Consider the following 17,990-nt stretch of genomic DNA (forward strand, 5'->3'; position numbering starts at 1 on the left):
GACTGCAGGAGATGAGGATCAGTGTGTGACTGCAGGAGATGAGGATCAGTGTGTGACTGCAGGAGATGAGGATCGGTGTGTGACTGCAGGAGATGAGGATCAGTGTGTGACTGCAGGAGATGAGGATCAGTGTGTGACTGCAGGAGATGAGGATCAGTGTGTGACTGCAGGAGATGAGGATCGGTGTGTGACTGCAGGAGATGAGGATCAGTGTGTGACTGCAGGAGATGAGGATGGGTGTGTGACTGCAGGAGATGAGGATGGGTGTGTGACTGCAGGAGATGAGGATCAGTGTGTGACTGCAGGAGATGAGGATCAGTGTGTGACTGCAGGAGATGAGGATCAGTGTGTGACTGCAGGAGATGAGGATCGGTGTGTGACTGCAGGAGATGAGGATCAGTGTGTGACTGCAGGAGATGAGGATCGGTGTGTGACTGCAGGAGATGAGGATCAGTGTGTGACTGCAGGAGATGAGGATGGGTGTGTGACTGCAGGAGATGAGGATCGGTGTGTGACTGCAGGAGATGCTGCTGCTAAGGGGAACTTTTCTATATGGTATATATTTGTATTCATGCTTTTATTAAATACCTAATAAAATATCTGTTCAAATGTTTTATTGTACCATTGAGTGCAAGCTCAGGAAACTATACAGTATGTAATCTCTTTTGAAAGTAAATTTATTTCACGAGTTTAAAAAAACAATTGCAAGCTCTGATGATTTGTCACACAAATTTGGCCTACCTCGCCATTTCCTTCAGCATCATGACCCCAACTTTCCACATCTAACATCGCCTTCTTGTTTAGATGATCTGTTGAAATCCCTGTTCAATCCTAAAAAACTCATCTCAACAATAAGTGACAGTAAAACCTCCTTTAAAAACACAACTCAAGTCAAAATGACCATTCTACCTACATTTTTGTACCTTTTCCAGGCCTTACCATTCTTTATTCACGGTTATATCTTCATACTTATGGCGGGGTAAACGGCCACGTTTGAACAAGACTCACCTTCAAAAGATAAAGTCTGCAGGTGGTCTGGCCCTCCCAAACCTCCCTTGTTATTATTGGGCTGATAACCTGCGCTGCCTTGCATTCTGGTCCTTCTACTGCGGTGGTGACCGCCCTGACTGGGTAGTGATGGAGTTACATCCAACTGATGATCTGTCAATTCCTGCTCTACTCTGTTCCTCACTTCCACTTCCTTCACCTAAACCAGGGGTCGTCAACCTACGGCTCTAGAGCTGCATGCAGCTCTTTAGCGCCGCCCTAGTGGCTCCCTGGAGCTTTTTCAAAAATGTTTGACCTTTTTTTTCCCTCTCTTTTTTAATCTCGACATTTTGACTTTTTTCTCGAATTTTGACTTTCCCGACTTTTTTCTCTGAATTTCGACTTTTTTTCTGAATTTTGACTTTTTTATCAACATTTCCATTTTTTTCTCGACATTTCCACTTTTTTCTCAAAGTGCATAATAATGTCCTCAGTTATAACTAATATAGAAACATGCAGCATGTGTTGTCTTCATTATAAGGTATACAAGACTTTTCATTTTTTGCAGCTCCAGACATATGTGTTTTTTGTCCAATATGGCTCTAAAACATTTTGAGTTGCCGACCCCAATCTATGTTGTATTTGTTTTTTGTTTTTATCCATTTGTTTTTGGTGTTTTTTTCATTCAGTTTTACAATTCTGTTGGTTAGGTGTCCAACGTGTTCAGGGGATGGGAGGGCAGGGCTGTTAAAATATAAAAATGAGCATTGTACAAAAAAACCAAAAAAAAAAACAAACTCCGACACTGATCTTGTAATAGCATCACTGTTTGAGAGAGTCAGGTGGTGCAGCATCGACTTGCTAAAACATGCAGGACTGCAGCCCTCAACACCCCTGTGCTAAATAAATCACTACCAGCTGTTGGTGGAAGTAAAAATATTTATTTAAAAAAAAAAGAGGAAACAATCACAGCAGGTTTTCCAACATGTTGGAGTTTAAGATGATTGGTTAACGTGATAGGTGCAGGATTGGCAGGATGCAGGAGCGCGGGTGTTGGCGGGGGTTCAAGGCACAGAAACAGGCTGTAGTGTTGACCCTCAGTAGGGCTCGTTGAACGGGTAGTGAGGATGTCCTGCATCCCGGGGAACCAGCTTTCCTCCCACCTGGAACGTCCCAAACTCACATCAGTGCAGCTCGCTCACCGACAACACGACAAAAGCCAAACATGTTCAGTGACTACGTTTCCATGCAGTCAGTAACCCTTTTCTAACCCGAATATTAGCAATAACCCGGTTGTGCCCGGCCATGTAAACACCAATAACCCCTTTGAATAACCGGAATTTGCTCATATTCAGGTTTTTAAAAACCCGAATATGACCCCTGGGTAAGAGTATTAGGGCCAGGCAGGAGAAAAAAATATATATTTTAGAGGAGGAAGATTTTTTTTTCATTATGCACTTCGAGAAAAAAGTCAATGTCGACTTTATTCTTGAAATTGTATTTCAACATTAATCTCGACATTTCAACTTTTTTCTCAAAGTGCACAATGAAAAAAAAATCTTCCCCTCTCAAATATTTTTCTCCTGCATGGCCCTGATACTCTTCCGTAAATATCCCCATCAAAAGAAACAGGAATTTATTTTCTGCACATGTTCTTTTCACAAGGAATCCTGTTCTTTTGAGTCCGGAAAGTTCTTATAAACACGGAGAAACCAAGACCAGGAGGAGACTAATCACTTCATAAATGTAATGAAGGATATGAACATTTCTGCATTTGTAGACGGTAGAAAGTACCGGGATAGAAGATTTACAAGAAGGAGAGAGAAAAGTTGCGCAAAGCAGCATTTGTATGAACGCTAGACCAGATCAAGCTCCGCTGGAAGACGCTGGAAAAGGAGAACTACAGGACCGAGAAACAAAACCACTTCTACTGGGCTGTTGATTATCCACCGTGCTGCTGTTATTGTTGTTTTGGATTTGGATACAGGAAGAAGAAGCAGAAATGACGAGAATAGACGTAAGTTCCGGTCCCCCCCCTATCCAATCAGAACCTTCCCAACCCCCACACCTTAAGAGGAATTGGAGAAAGACCATCAAACGTGTTTTCCATGTAAACCTCAATTCGGATTTACTATTTCCATGTAAACTTGAAGGAAAATAGTTTAATTTGGAATTATTTAATTTGGAATAATGAATTCTGAATTAAAAAACATGATGTAACCGTGGCCAATGATGACATGCTGATGATCCGTTCATCTGGAGAAGCAGGAAACATCTGGGACAGTGTTTACTGGGACCAGGAATGAACACCACTGATCTAAAACGTGCAGGACGCCGGCCCTCCAGTACCAAGAACATGGTACTACATCAGTACAAACCAGACAAATATGTCTATATCCCCACTTACATCGATCATAGGGACGATGTAGCGCCAGCCTCTGTTCAGCGCTGTGATGCTCTTCACTTCTTCAGCTTCAAGGGTAAAGTCAAACACCTGAAGACGAACAAGACTGCAGTCAAACCTCCACCCCCACGGTTACTGACAACACGCCTTTCATTAAGGAGTTGGATTCATGTATCAATGGACTAATTAAACAGCTACCTGGAGGTTCTCCTTGATGCGGGACTCGGTCACGCTCTTGGGAATCGTTACCACTCCTCGTTGTGTCTGCCACCTGGAAACAGAAGGAGAGTGAGAGAAGTGGAGACTAGGCCTGTGTTGAAAGAAAACCCAACTATTTTCCGATTATGATAAATCGGTTCTCATATTAATTCCTAAAAATCGATTCGTATGTCTAAAGATCGATTTTTTTTTTCATCATTACATTACAACTTTTGGTACTTTTTTGTTTACACCCAAAAAAAGGAATGTTTTGTTGGACAGTGGCATGTTTTTGCCTTTAAATATGTTTAAAGGTATGAAAACATTAAAGTTTTCACTTATAGTTGCATAAATTGTCTATATTTCATTACTGTCTTGGGGTGTTGCGAAAAAAGTCAAAATTTTCGAGAAAAAAAGTCAAAATTTCGAGAAGAAAGTCGAAATGTTGAGAAAAAAGTCGAAATGTCAAGATTAATGTTGAAGTACAATCTTGAGAAAAAAGTCAAAATGTTGAGAAAAAAAGTCGAGAAAAGTCAAAATTTTGAGAAGAAAGTCGAAATGTCGAGAAAGTCAAAATTTCACGAATAAAGTTGAAATGTTGAGAAGAAAGGCGAAATTTTGACTTTATTCTTGAAATTGTATTTCAACATTAGTCTCGACATTTCAACTTTTTTCTCGAAGAGCACAATAAAAAAAAAACATCTTCCCCTCTCAAATATTTTTTCTCCTGCAAACAAAAAGTCGAAATGTCGAGAAAAAAGTCGAAATGTCAAGAAAAAGTCGAATTGTTGAGAAAAAAGGCGAAGTTTAGACTTTATTCTTGAAATTGTATTTCAACATTAATCTCGACATTGACTTTTTTCTTGAAGTGCACAATAAAAAAAAAAATCTTCCTCCTCTCAAATTTTTTCTCCTGCACGGCCTCTTTCTTACTCTTACTCTTCCGTACAAATCTTCGTTAACAGAAATGTTGAAATGTAATACTTATTCTACACATTTTTGCAGCATTGGAAAACGTTCAGAATGTTTGTGTCATGTTTTCCTACAGAAACCATATTTCTGTAACAAAAAATATATTTCCTTCCCCCATCTATTTCCATTTTCAAACATTTTTGAAAAAGCTCCAGGAGCCACTAGGGCGGCGCTTAAGAGCCGAACCCCGATCTAGACTGTGAGAACTTCAGGTTTGGTGAACTGACCTGAGGATAATCTGAGCGGGGGACTTCTTATATTTGCCTGCGAGGCCGGCGATGGCAGGTTCCTGCAGCAGGACGGGTTCGTCCGGATGCTTCCAGGCCCGGTCCGGAGAGCCCAGGGGGCTGTAGGCCGTCAGCACCAGGCCCCGGTCCCGGCAGTGGGCCAGCAGCTCCACCTGGGCCAGGTAGGGGTGGCTCTCCACCTGCAGGGCCAGAAACACACACACCCGGGTCAACAAGACCGTTATGTTTATAGAGGGGCAGAAAGACTGAGTGGCAGCGTAAACTTTCCGTTTGAGCAACTGGAAAACATCTAAAATGGGAAAGAGCTGTTGTGCTGTTGTTGACTGTACTCATAGATTTAGCAAGAAATCTGAGTCATCGTTTTACAGACTGCCGAAAAATAAGCTTAAGGCCCTGTTTCCACGTAGCAAAAACGGTGGTGTTTTCATGCGTTTTGGCCGTTCGTTTACACGAAAACGAAGCTCAAAGTCACCAAAAACTATCATTTCTGAAAACTCCGGCCAAAGTGGAGATTTGCAAAAACTCTGTTTTCACGTTTGCTTGTAAATGGAGGGAAACAGACATTTAGGCTTCAGAACGTCACATTATGAGACAGAAACGTCACCAGTGTCATGAGTGACACCTGTGTTTACAATTTGTTTGGCCACCGTCAATATTTTCTTGTATTTTACCTGTTTTATATTCTAATGTCACACTTAAAAGTAACTCCACTTCTCTTTCACTCCAAACCAAAGACTCTCGTTCATCTTGGAAGTAACTGGAAGTTACTCGTGTCATTTGTTGATGTTTTTTCCAGGATTCTGATTGGCTAGCATGACTTTATCTTCTCGTTACACTGCCCCCTGTAGGTTTGGCTGCTCATAGCACCTTAACAGATATTTATGCAGGTTTGTGTAAATGAAGAGAAACGTAGAGGGGGAAATATCTGTTTTTGTAAATACCCTAAGAGAGACAAATGGATCGCTGCAATTCACAGAAACAACTGGATTCCAGGCACCGAAACGTGGATTTGTGGTTCCCATTTTGTACCAGGTAATGTTGGATTTTTGGGTAGTTAACGTTAAACGGTCAAATCATAAAGTTTGGTGTCCTCATCACTTTAATTTCTACAACAAATCCTGCCTTGAAGTCGGACCAAGCGTCAAGACTTTTGTAAGCCTTCAAGCTTTGCTTCATGTATTTCCCCGGCGTAGAAATTAAGTACATATAAATATCAGGAAACTGGATTCGTGGCCAAATATTAATGTCCATGGACCACTGGTTCTTGGTAACTGTACCAAATATTAATGTCCATGGACCACTGGTTCTTGGTAACTGTACCAAATATTAATGTCCATGGACCACTGGTTCTTGGTAACTGTACCAAATATTAATGTCCATGGACCACTGGTTCTTGGTAACTGTACCAAATATTAATGTCCATGGACCACTGGTTCTTGGGGTAACTGTACCAAATATTTATGTCCATGGACCACTGGTTCTTGGTAACTGTACCAAATATTAATGTCCATGGACCACTGGTTCTTGGTAACTGTACCAAATATTAATGTCCATGGACCACTGGTTCTTGGTAACTGTACCAAATATTAATGTCCATGGACCACTGGTTCTTGGGGTAACTGTACCAAATATTTATGTCCATGGACCACTGGTTCTTGATAACTGTACCAAATATTAATGTCCATGGACCACTGGTTCTTGGTAACTGTACCAAATATTAATGTCCATGGACCACTGGTTCTTGGTAACTGTACCAAATATTAATGTCCATGGACCACTGGTTCTTGGTAACTGTACCAAATATTAATGTCCATGGACCACTGGTTCTTGGTAACTGTACCAAATATTAATGTCCATGGACCACTGGTTCTTGGTAACTGTACCAAATATTAATGTCCATGGACCACTGGTTCTTGGTAACTGTACCAAATATTAATGTCCATGGACCACTGGTTCTTGGTAACTGTACCAAATATTTATGTCCATGGACCACTGGTTCTTGGTAACTGTACCAAATATTAATGTCCATGGATCACTGGTTCTTGGGGTAACTGTACCAAATATTAATGTCCATGGACCACTGGTTCTTGGTAACTGTACCAAATATTAATGTCCATGGACCACTGGTTCTTGGGGTAACTGTACCAAATATTAATGTCCATGGACCACTGGTTCTTGGTAACTGTACCAAATATTAATGTCCATGGACCACTGGTTCTTGGGGTAACTGTACCAAATATTAATGTCCATGGACCACTGGTTCTTGGGGTAACTGTACCAAATATTAATGTCCATGGACCACTGGTTCTTGGGGTAACTGTACCAAATATTAATGTCCATGGACCACTGGTTCTTGGTAACTGTACCAAATATTAATGTCCATGGACCACTGGTTCTTGGTAACTGTACCAAATATTAATGTCCATGGACCATGGACCATTGGGGTAACTGTACGGGTCACTGTCAAGTCCAACTGGCTTTAATTTAAGCTGATAATCAGCTGTTATCCCGTCTTCTCCACTAGTTGCAGATGTTTTTACCACTCAGTGCAGTAAGGGGGCTGGTCCGGTGGGGAAGTGACGTCAATGCAGACCCTCTATTGGTCCTGCCAACACAAACACCCCTCACCTGCAGGACCGTGGGTTTGATGCTGGCCACAGACAGGATGTCATCGATCTGCCGGCTGTTGAAGTTGGACAAGCCGATGGAGCGGACCAGGCCCTTCTCCACCAGCTTCTCCATGGCAGCCCAGGTCCGCTTGTAGTCCATGTCATCGTACAACAAGCTGCCGCCCTCGTCTTTAGGGAAGGGGTCGTCTCCTCGCCTGGGGGGAGGAAGGACAACAACTTTATCAATATAACAGGTAGGGGTGTAACAATACACTAATCTCACGATACGATATTATAGCAGTATTTTTTTAACAACCTTGAATGAGGAACATGTGACTGGAAAAAATGGTCTTTTATTTGAAAGACACAAAATACAAAACAATACTGTGTGTTTGCCCTATTGTTACAGTTTGTAATGCTTTATAACTGTTTAAGTTTTAAAGAGAAAGACAGGCCAACCATTTTCTACAAACTGAACTAAAAGTAAATGTCAGGTTTGCATTATGATCTTCAGTTTCATACAAGTACAAATATTTACCCACAAACTGAAGTTTCTCTCATGTATGATTTGACTTTTTTCTTTTCCAGAAATTTAACAACTAAAATTAAATAAATAAATAAAAGTAAATAAATACATACAATTTTACATCATAAAAAAGATTGATTCATGCTCACCTTATAAGTGTAAGAGGAGATTTATTTTTGTTAAGAAGGTTATTTTGGTAATTCAGGGTTGATTATTTTATAAATCTATTCTTTATATTCTGATGTAAATCAGGGACTATAATGACACTAGTCAGTTTATCTGTAGTGATTAGTCTGGTTTAGATTGGGCGGAGTGATACGCCACAGTACGGCACTAGGTGCTGTGTTGATGTTCTAAAATCCTACACTGTTGAGGGACATTAAAGTACACTGGAACTCAGCAGAAGTTGTCCCCGTGTTTATCCTACTCACCACCCCAAAAAGGTTTAATTTAATAAGGTAAGGCTTAACTCTACACCAGCCTTACATCAGTAAAAGTTCAGAGCTCTAAACCCTGCAAGAGTCCCGTGATCGGGACCAAAACGGTACTAGTTTCTTCTGAGCGGAGGAAGATTTTGGTCCGCAGGTCGAGGCGCGGTCGTTACTAGTCAACACAATATATTAATATTAATAACCCAATATCAGATACAGTTTGTCACCTCCACGACACTGCAAAAACTCAAAATCTTAACAAGAATATTTGTCTTATTTCTAGTTAAAATGTCTCATTTTAGTAAAAAAATATCATAACACTTAAAACAAGACTCATCACTGGAAAAAACAACAATTTTCACCTGTTTCAAGTAGATTTTCACTTGAAATAAGTAGAAAAATCTGCCAGTGGAACAAGATTTTTTTGCTTGTAATGAGAAGATAAATCTTGTCCCACTGGCAGATTTTTCTACTTATTTCAAGTGAAAATTTACTTGAAACAGGTGAAAATTGTCAAATAAGTTATTTTTCTGGTGATGACTCTAAATGTTGAAATAGCAGTAAAACCACATTCATTGATGAAATGACATAAGGGATGGAAAGGAGGGATGGCAGTTTTACAGGGGGGATGATTTGGACCGTTTTTATTTCAGGGGGGATGATTTGGACCGTTTTTATTTCAGGGGGGATGCCATACCCCCCTCAAAGTCAACTCCAGTACTGACTATAACAGCTAATGTACTTTCTCCAGGCGGTGGAGGAGGCGGGTCTTACTGGAAGGCGTGGGGCCAGTGGATGAGGTACAGGTCCAGGTACTCCAGCTTCAGCTCCTTCAGGGTCTTCAGCAGGGCCGGCTCCACGTCCTCCGGGTGGTGCCTGGTGTTCCACAGCTTGGACGTGACGAACACGTCTTCTCGTCTCAGGGACTGGGGAACGGGCCAACGTTATCAGATTAACATCGCTAAGAAGTTGTGTCGAGGCTATGAAAGGTCCATGTGATCTTTGGACGTTTCCTTTTCTTTTCAGAATCAGAATTAGTGGTGGGGGAAAAAAAATCGATATTGCAATATATTGTCGCGCTCTCTGTCGTAATAAATAATCCATGAACTGACCGCAAATATCGATATTTTATTACAACATACATAATGGATTTACGCAGTTGTCACCACACTATTGTTCATGCACTTCAGTTTGTCCAGCTGTTCAGTGTTTACATTTACAAGACTAGGAGGCAGTGAGGTTTTATGCAAAGTTAAGTTGCTATCTGACTTTTCAGTATTAGAAACAAAGCAGTGCACTGTCCTGGTTTATATAAAACATGTTATTAATGTTCATGCACTTTAATTTGTCCAGCTGTATAGTGTTTACATTTAAAAGCCTAGCAGACAGTGAGGAAATATACACATGCACATATATCGTGATATATCGTTGATGAAGTTTGAAGCGTTCCTACCTTCTCCTGGCCGAGCGTCTCCTGCAGAGCTTCTCCGATCTCCGGTTCGTTGCCGTAGATGGCTGCACAGTCGATGTGACGGTAGCCGGCCTCCAACGCCCACATCACGGCTTGTTTCACCTGCGAGGAGCCACAGTTTTGGAGGACAGTCAATGGAAGCAAACATCCTTTCAGACGTTCACACAGAAGCTGCTATAAAGCAACATAGAACAGTGGTCTTCATCGTCCTGCATGTTTAGATGTTTTAGATCAGCGGTCAGCAACCCAAAATGTTGAAAGAGCCGTATTGGACCAAAAACAAATATGGAGCCGCAAAAAAAAAAAAAGCTTAAGATTAAGATTCCCAGAATATTCAAATTTTTTTAGATAGGATATTTGAGTTTTCTTAAGCTGTAAACCATGATCAGCAATATTAAAATAATAAAAGGCTTGCAATATTTCAGTTGATTTGTAATGAATCCAGAATGTATGACATTTTTGTTTTTGTAATTGCATTACAGAAAATCACATTATTCTAATTTTCTGAGACAGTCATGTATGTTTTTATGTCTGAACGTGGCTGTATGATGAATGTGTGCTGAATTATTATATCTCCTGCAAACCTAATCGCCCCTCAAGGGACAAATTAATAAAAGGGAAGTGAACGGCTGTGTACTTGGACAGAGGACAACACATAAGGAGAAGTATTTTCTAGTGAATGTTTCCGCCAGAGGAAGGAGCATGTGATAAACGTGCAGCAGCTACCTGTCCTGGCTGGCTCTTCCACGTCCCCAGTCCCAGGAGGGGCATCTTCCGCCCCGTGTTGAGAACTGCAAAGTCATTCATTCCTCTCCTCAGAACCTTAAAGTTACAAGCACAGATCAGCCGAAGAAATAAAACTGATGTTAATGCAGCAAAAGCATCACAAGCAAACATTAACTGCAGCTAAAGCCGGAACTGACTGAAGTAAATGGCTCATCAAGAAAAAAATCTACTAATTATGTTTAAAGAAAAGGTCACAGTGAGAGTATCATGTTAAAACACTAAGAAGCTGGACATTTCTCTCTGGTTTGAGGTTGAAATACTTAAAATTAAAAACAAAACATCCATCCTTCTCTGAACCATTCAGTTCTGATTCTGTTTCAATTCACCCTTCCAATCTCCAGAGGATGCTCTTTTTTTATTCTTAAAAAATAAATAAAATATTCAGTTGAGGGTTTTATTTTAGTCTCTTTCTTTTTTTAATTTTATGTTTTATTATTATTTATTATTATTTTGCCCCAGTATGAGCTAAAAATCAACGTTTGAAACTGTGTATCAGTTGAGCAGCATTCTGTCATCAGTTTTAGCACAAGAATAAATTAATCATTTCCAGTTCCATGGTTTCATCTGGATCTGACGTAAATCATCCCACTCAACTAAATCAAAATTTAAGAATTATATAGATGTTAATTGGATTTTTTGCCAAAGGCATCCTGAAACATCCATGCATCCATCCATCCATTATCTATACACGCTTTATCCCTTGCGGGGTCACGGGGGTCTGCTGGAGCCTATCCCAGCTCATTTCAGGTGAGAGGCAGGGGTTACACCCTGGACAGGTCACCAGTCCATCACCACATATAAACACACAAACCATGCTCACAACCACACTCACGCTCACACCTACGGGCAATTTAGAATCACCAATTAACCTAATATGCATGTTTTTGGACTGTGGGATATTAGGTAGGTTAATCCTGAAACATATTCTCATTTATTCTGGTCATGTGAATTCACTTATAAATTCTGGAGGGACTTTCACAAGTATATTGCTGATTCTGTCTTTTCTGATTTTCATCTTTATTATAAGAATGTTATTTATAGTTTTCATAATTATAATCACAAAGATAGTGACGCTTTCTTTTTTATAAATCTGTCTTTATTTTTAGCAAAGTTTCACATACATGAGTGCAAATTCATCCACAGAAAGCCTAAACTCTATATACTCAAAAAAAGAACAATATATGAGGACAACCTACTCATCGATTATGCTGTTTTTATTCATTTATTTTTTTAATTTACATCCAACTGTCTTGTCCATGTCCATATATATATATATATATATTTTAATTTCTTCTCAATTTGGTGCTGGAATCTATCTGTATTTTTCCTTTGATCTTAATCTTTCACTGTATTTCAATATTTAAATAAAAAATAAATAAATAAATAAAAAGTGGAAGTGAATCTGAGTTTTTTTGTTCTTGTTGTGATTAGATGTGAAATCTGGTAAAGTCAGGTGACTTCCTGCAAGGTCACGTGACTGCCTTAAGGTCACGTGACTCCCCGCAAGGTCACGTGACTGGGCACGCAAACAGTCACGAGATTTAAACAAAACAGGAAGCCCCTTCGCATTCTGCAGCTTTGTTTGGGCTACTGATGTCGGAAAAGGTTTTTAGCGATAGTGAATTGTCTCGGTCTTTGTTCACTTTCATCTGTTTTTCCGGGGACAAAACAAAGTTTCCTTATAATTGAGTTAAAATCACAGCCAGCTGGCTTTAGCGTCTCTCGAGTTGGGCTCTGGCAGTTATTACTTTATTATTCAGTTAATTATTCACTTCAAGAGTTCTCATTATAGTCCGAGTTGTGAATTGAGCCTCCGAACTTTCGCACAACAAAAACGGAACAACTGTAGCTTTTAGGACTTGACATTGGAAAAAGAGCTGTTTCAGTATTTAAATGACAGAAATCACCAACCGTTTATTGTGTGTTTAACTCACCGAAATATATCTATCTGAGATGATCCTTCTCTTCTCTTCTCTTCTCTTCTCTTCTGACGGACGACAGGAACACAAACCAGGGGTTTTTTCCTGCAAACTCTTCAAAAACACCTCATTTTGTTGACGTTTCCTTTTCCGGGATGAGTGTTTTTCTGTTTCCGGTTGAGACTGCCACTACCGGCGTGATTTGTATTATTATTTTTCTCAATTCTTTTATTCGTGTCAAAGTTTCATTATAAAACAAACATGGCAAATATACATTCCATACAAATACATTTGTAAACGAAACGAGGTTGATAAAGGGAACAGTAGATTGGACACTGTATGTAAAACTGAGTGTGTAGTGTGTGTAGTGTGTAGAGATTGAATGTCCCATGACAATTATACAGTAATATAATATGAAAATAAGGTACAGTCAGTACTCGAGTTGTAAAAAAAAAAATCAGGGGGGATGGTGGATTTGATCATATGGGGACAGATAATTTGTGCTGATTACAAATAATATAATATATTACAAATAATAGCAGTGACCAAAACACCTGCAGAAATACTGAAGGAATGACATAGCAGCAGTTAAATGCAGCCTTCTGTAAGCTTTAAATATCCACTGGGCTTACATCAAATACATCAAAACACAACAATAAAAAACACTTTTCTGAACTTATCAATATGACTCTGTCCTTCACAGGATAAGTAACATGGATCACTGCAAAAACTCACAATCTTAACAAGAATATTTGTCTTATTTCTAGTTAAAATGTCTCATTTTAGTACAAAAAAATCTCATTACACTTAAAACAAGACTCATCACTGGAAAAAACAACAATTTTCACCTGTTTCAAGTATTTTCACTTGAAATAAGTAGAAAAATCTGCCAGTGGAACAAGATTTTTTTGCTTGTAATAAGAAGATAAATCTTGTCCCACTGGCAGATTTTTCTACTTATTTTAAGTGAAAATGTACTTGAAACAGGTGAAAATGGTCAAATAAGTTATTTTTCTGGTGATGACTCTAAATGTTGAAATAGCAGTAAAACCACATTCATTGATGAAATGACATAAGGGATGGAAAGGAGGGATGGCAGTTTTACAGGGGGGATGATTTGGACCGTTTTTATTTCAGGGGGGATGCCATCCCCCCTCATCCCCCCTCAACTCCAGTACTGGACACTGTATGTAAACCTGAGAATAAAGTGTGTAGAGATTGAATGTCCCATGACAATTATACAGTAATATAATGTGAAAATAAGGTACAAACAATTATAAATAAATTAAATACATGACATTTAAGTAAAATAATACAACAAGGTCCATCATACAAGGGGCAAGTAATGATATCAGTCTTCTAAATCAGTGGGAAAATGTCTTCACGCTTCATACATTTTTTTTGTGCTTTTGTTTCAGTTATTAAGATTTAAAATATAATCCAAATTAATTTAAAAAAAACAACAAATTTGGGGGATGACTTTGAATATCTAGGATTTCATTACAACAGAGCTCATCACTTTTGTTTTGTAAAAACATGCCAAATGTTATATTATCTCTAGTAATTGAAGTTGGGAAGAATAAAATCCTTCGCTTTATCCATTTGTGAATGTCAAGCCAGAACATAAGTACCACACCACATGAGAAACATATATGGTCTGTAGTCTGTGTCATTTTCACAGAATGAATAAATATTATCATCAAAACCAAAACGTGACCAGCGTGTCCCTTAGAAAACAGCTTAAAAAAATTATAAAAACATAAAGATATTAAACGGTTTTATAATGAGGCTTAAATATACAGATAAGACCAACAGTGGCTCTAAATGTTAAAATTAGGACATATCCAATCAATCAATCAATCAAAAATTGTATAAGGACATATAAAAATCCATGGCACAAAAAACTACACAACAATAAATAAAAGTGAAAACAGACATAATCCATAAATATCAAAATCACATCTCAATAAGAAATCTATGCCTCCAAAATTCCTGAAGATTTTCGACGGAAAATTAATACAAAAGCTTTCACATTGTTTAACAAAACTTTGTAACAATTTTAATTTGATGATACCATTCATTGGATCAAAGTCAATAGCATTTAGACCCCCTTCCTCAATAGATTTCACAATGTCACCTCTCCCAAATAATGATGCTTATTTTTCCAAATAAAGTTGAAATTATTTTGATTAATTCTCTTGATTAATTTGTCAGGTATATCCAATGAATAGGCTGGATAGATAAGCCTAGATAGACTCTCCATCTTAGTAAGCGACCAAAAATGGACAAGTCTCTTTGGAGCCAACTATTAAGAATAGTCCTACAATGCTGTATGTTATTTACTATATTAGAAGTTTCTCTGACAGTTTTATTTTTTGTGACTATGATCCCTAAATACTTAACTTCACTCTTTACTGTAATATTATACACATTAATCAGAGGGTGATCATGAATAGCCAATAACTCACACTTCTTCATATTCAAATGTAAACCGGAGGCTTTCGAAAACAGAGAAACCTCATTCAATACTGCTGGAATCTGTGCAGTGTCCTTTAAGAACAAAGTGGTGTCATCCGCTAGCTGACTGATAACCAATGAACTTCCCATCACGTTGAGTGGCTGAATGTTTAGACTGTTTTTTATAAGGATTGCTAATAATTCAACCACAGTCAGGGACGGACTGGGACTAAAAAATGGCCCTGGACTTTGACTAGGCCCGGCCCAAAGCAATCTGCGCGTGGAAACTCAACAACAATAACGCCTGGCATGAGTGTCACTATACTTAATTGTGGCTCATGATACTATACCATCCAAATTATAGCAATAGCACTGATTTGACTAGATGTGTTAAGAGCATAGTATTCTAGTTTAACTAGAATACTGTCACATAGAAATGAAGGTCTCACTGCAGTCCCTCTGGTTGAACCAATACAAAACAGGTATCTGAAATACACAACACTGTATGAGTTATGATAAATCACAATGTAATGAGGGTGTAAATATACAGTTTAACTTGAATACTCACATAGAAATGAAGGTTGAATGTTAACCTAAAAAACAAACCAGCAATGCCATTTTTATCAATGTTTAGGGATAAGGAGTTTCTTCAACAGGTCACTTTTTTCTGCAACTCTGTCATTGTCAAGGTACATGAGGATCTTTCTCTGTGGTCATAAGCATGAATGCTTCCAGGTGTTATTGTGACTGTGTGCTCCCCCCTCACAAAAGAAAAACAGAGAAACATATTTTCTCATGAATAAATTTAATTGTCTGAAAGATCGTTAAAATGTTATTTCATTGCCCGAAAAATATGTTATTTTGTTACTTGGAAAATTTTAAATATGTTTTGTTGGTGAGAAAATATGTTTTTCTATTTTTCTTATTTTTGTGAGGGGGAATATATATTGTTTTTCGGCACTACCTTGTTCTCTATAGCTGATATAACATGAATTACTCCTATGTGGGATCAATAAAGTTCTTATTTTTGCCATCTGAGAAAATTAAATATATCATATTTGGTGCCTAACTGTTTCCAACAATCTTTCATGTGGGAAGTCAGGATGACATTCCCTTCATCCAAATGCACTTTTGTTCTTATTCTACCAAAGTCCATGTTGTGCACCTTTCCAAAAAGACACATGTTTACAGCACCAATAATTTCTGTATTAATTCTGATTTTTGATCGATTTCTTTTTATGTTTTGAAGATTATTTTAAAAATAAAACCGGGTTAAACTTTAGCCAAAACGAGGCGTAGTTTAATAGAAAAACAGAAAAAATCCCACAGGGAACTCAGAACTTCTTCACAAATAACTTAAAAATCACAGAAAAAAAACACCAGCAAACTAACAAACAAAGCAACAAAGCTCAGAGTTAACAAAACGAATCAGCAATGAACAACTGGCAGCCCCGTTCTTTAACTTCTCCTCCTGATGAGCTGACGGGCTGCAGGTGGTTTAAGGATGATTTATGGTTCCGCGTTAAATCGACGCAGAGCCTACGGCGTCTAATTCAGTCTAATTCTGTCATATGGATCTCAGAGTCACAAATCTCTGTCAACTCTAAATCTATCTTGGGGATATAACTTTTAACACTCTCTAGAAAGGCCGTCGAATCATCAACAGAATATTCTGATGAATAAAGTTTTGAATAAAATCTGTACATTTCCTCAGATATCATTTTATGATCTGTACATTCAACATCATTAATAATTAACCTGTTAATTGCCTTTCTCTCCTGTCTCCTTTTTTCTAGTCCACTGAAATAAGCTGTATTATTTTCCCCTTCTTCTATCCATTTAGCACGAGATCTAATATATGCACCTTGTGTTTTTTTAAGATATAGATTATCAAGTTTCTCCTGTAACCTAATAAAATTGCTTTTATCAAGATCAAAGATTAATGTCTTGTTACAACAAACACTTATATCCTGCACCAATTGGACCTCATATTCTCTTTGTTGTCTACATTTAGATTTGCTAAAATGTATAGAAAACTCTCTCACTTTAAATTTGAAAAATTCCCATCTATTACTGCAACTACCTATACTCCTATCTTTCTTAATCTTCAGTAATAAATCTTTAATAGATTTAGTTAAAAGGATGTTGCATGTTTTTTTTTTTTATTGAACACAATTTTTTAAACAAGAAAAACACACTTAATACAAACTGCTAGTAGAGGAAATATAATATAAGAAAAAAGAACAATTGGGAGGTATCATGAACAAGAAAACAAAAATTAAGATAGACAAGTAAATGCAAATAGCATCCACATTTCAGAAAGAGACTTAAAATAAAAGATACTTTGATATATCGGTTCATAATTTTTTTGCAGAGTGCATTTGACTTAATATTTTTTAAAGAAACCAAAAAACTTTTGAAATCATTTATAAAAAATTGGAAAGAGGGCTTCATTTTTCTCCACTTACAACAATGTATGTGATATTTAGCCAGTAAGGGAATGACATTAACCAACAATGACACTGATTTGTGAATTGTATCTATATAAAAAATAATGTTAACGATTTTTAAATTTGGAATGTCATTCATTTTTAAAGATAGCCAATTTCTAATTTCACGCCAAAACATTTGTGAGACAGGACACAATAGAAACATGTGATCAAGCGATTCTTCAGATTCATTGCAAAAAACACAGGGGTCAACTTCAAATTTAAATCTATGTCTCAAGAATTCAGCGGTTGGATACATTTTATTAATCCATTTAAAATTAGTTTCCTTGACTTTGGGGGGAATGGGCCATTTGATATAATTTGAGTGGCTTTTTCTAATGTAGACAAACTTAAACACTTTGAAGTGTCAGAATATAAACCTCTGTGATAGTCGTTAAATGATCTCGACTTAAAGACAGCACTTATAAACTTGTTGTTACATTTCTTATCCGATAACCCATAATCCTCAATAGCTAACACGGGAAGTGCTGTC

The 17,990-nt window shown here is 37.9% G+C and overlaps 1 protein-coding gene across 1 annotated transcript; it reads right to left on the reverse strand.

Moving 5' to 3' along the window:
* Positions 1-1,908: 1,908 nt before the first annotated feature.
* akr1a1b (aldo-keto reductase family 1, member A1b (aldehyde reductase)) lies at positions 1,909-12,701 on the reverse strand. The gene is made up of 9 exons (XM_061737408.1): positions 12,567-12,701; positions 10,573-10,668; positions 9,829-9,948; positions 9,150-9,301; positions 7,438-7,633; positions 4,789-4,988; positions 3,590-3,662; positions 3,395-3,481; positions 1,909-2,150 (listed from the first exon to the last, which is right to left on the reverse strand). Exons 2-9 carry the CDS (start codon positions 10,651-10,653, stop codon positions 2,085-2,087), a joined length of 975 nt encoding a protein of 324 aa, XP_061593392.1. The 5' UTR covers positions 10,654-10,668; positions 12,567-12,701; the 3' UTR covers positions 1,909-2,084.
* Positions 12,702-17,990: the final 5,289 nt, after the last annotated feature.

This window comes from Cololabis saira, chromosome 13 (genome assembly GCF_033807715.1).
Source record: "Cololabis saira isolate AMF1-May2022 chromosome 13, fColSai1.1, whole genome shotgun sequence".
Taxonomy (NCBI): domain Eukaryota; kingdom Metazoa; phylum Chordata; class Actinopteri; order Beloniformes; family Belonidae; genus Cololabis; species Cololabis saira.

Coding starts and splice junctions, on each gene's coding strand:
- akr1a1b (XM_061737408.1), bottom strand. CDS start 10,653: ATGAATGACTTTGCAGTTCTCAACACGGGGCGGAAGATGCCCCTCCTG. Junction 4,989..7,437: donor TCAAACCCACGGTCCTGCAG/GTGAGGGGTGTT, acceptor CTGGCCCTGCAG/GTGGAGAGCCACCCCTACCT. Junction 3,482..3,589: donor GCATCAAGGAGAACCTCCAG/GTAGCTGTTTAA, acceptor GTTCGTCTTCAG/GTGTTTGACTTTACCCTTGA.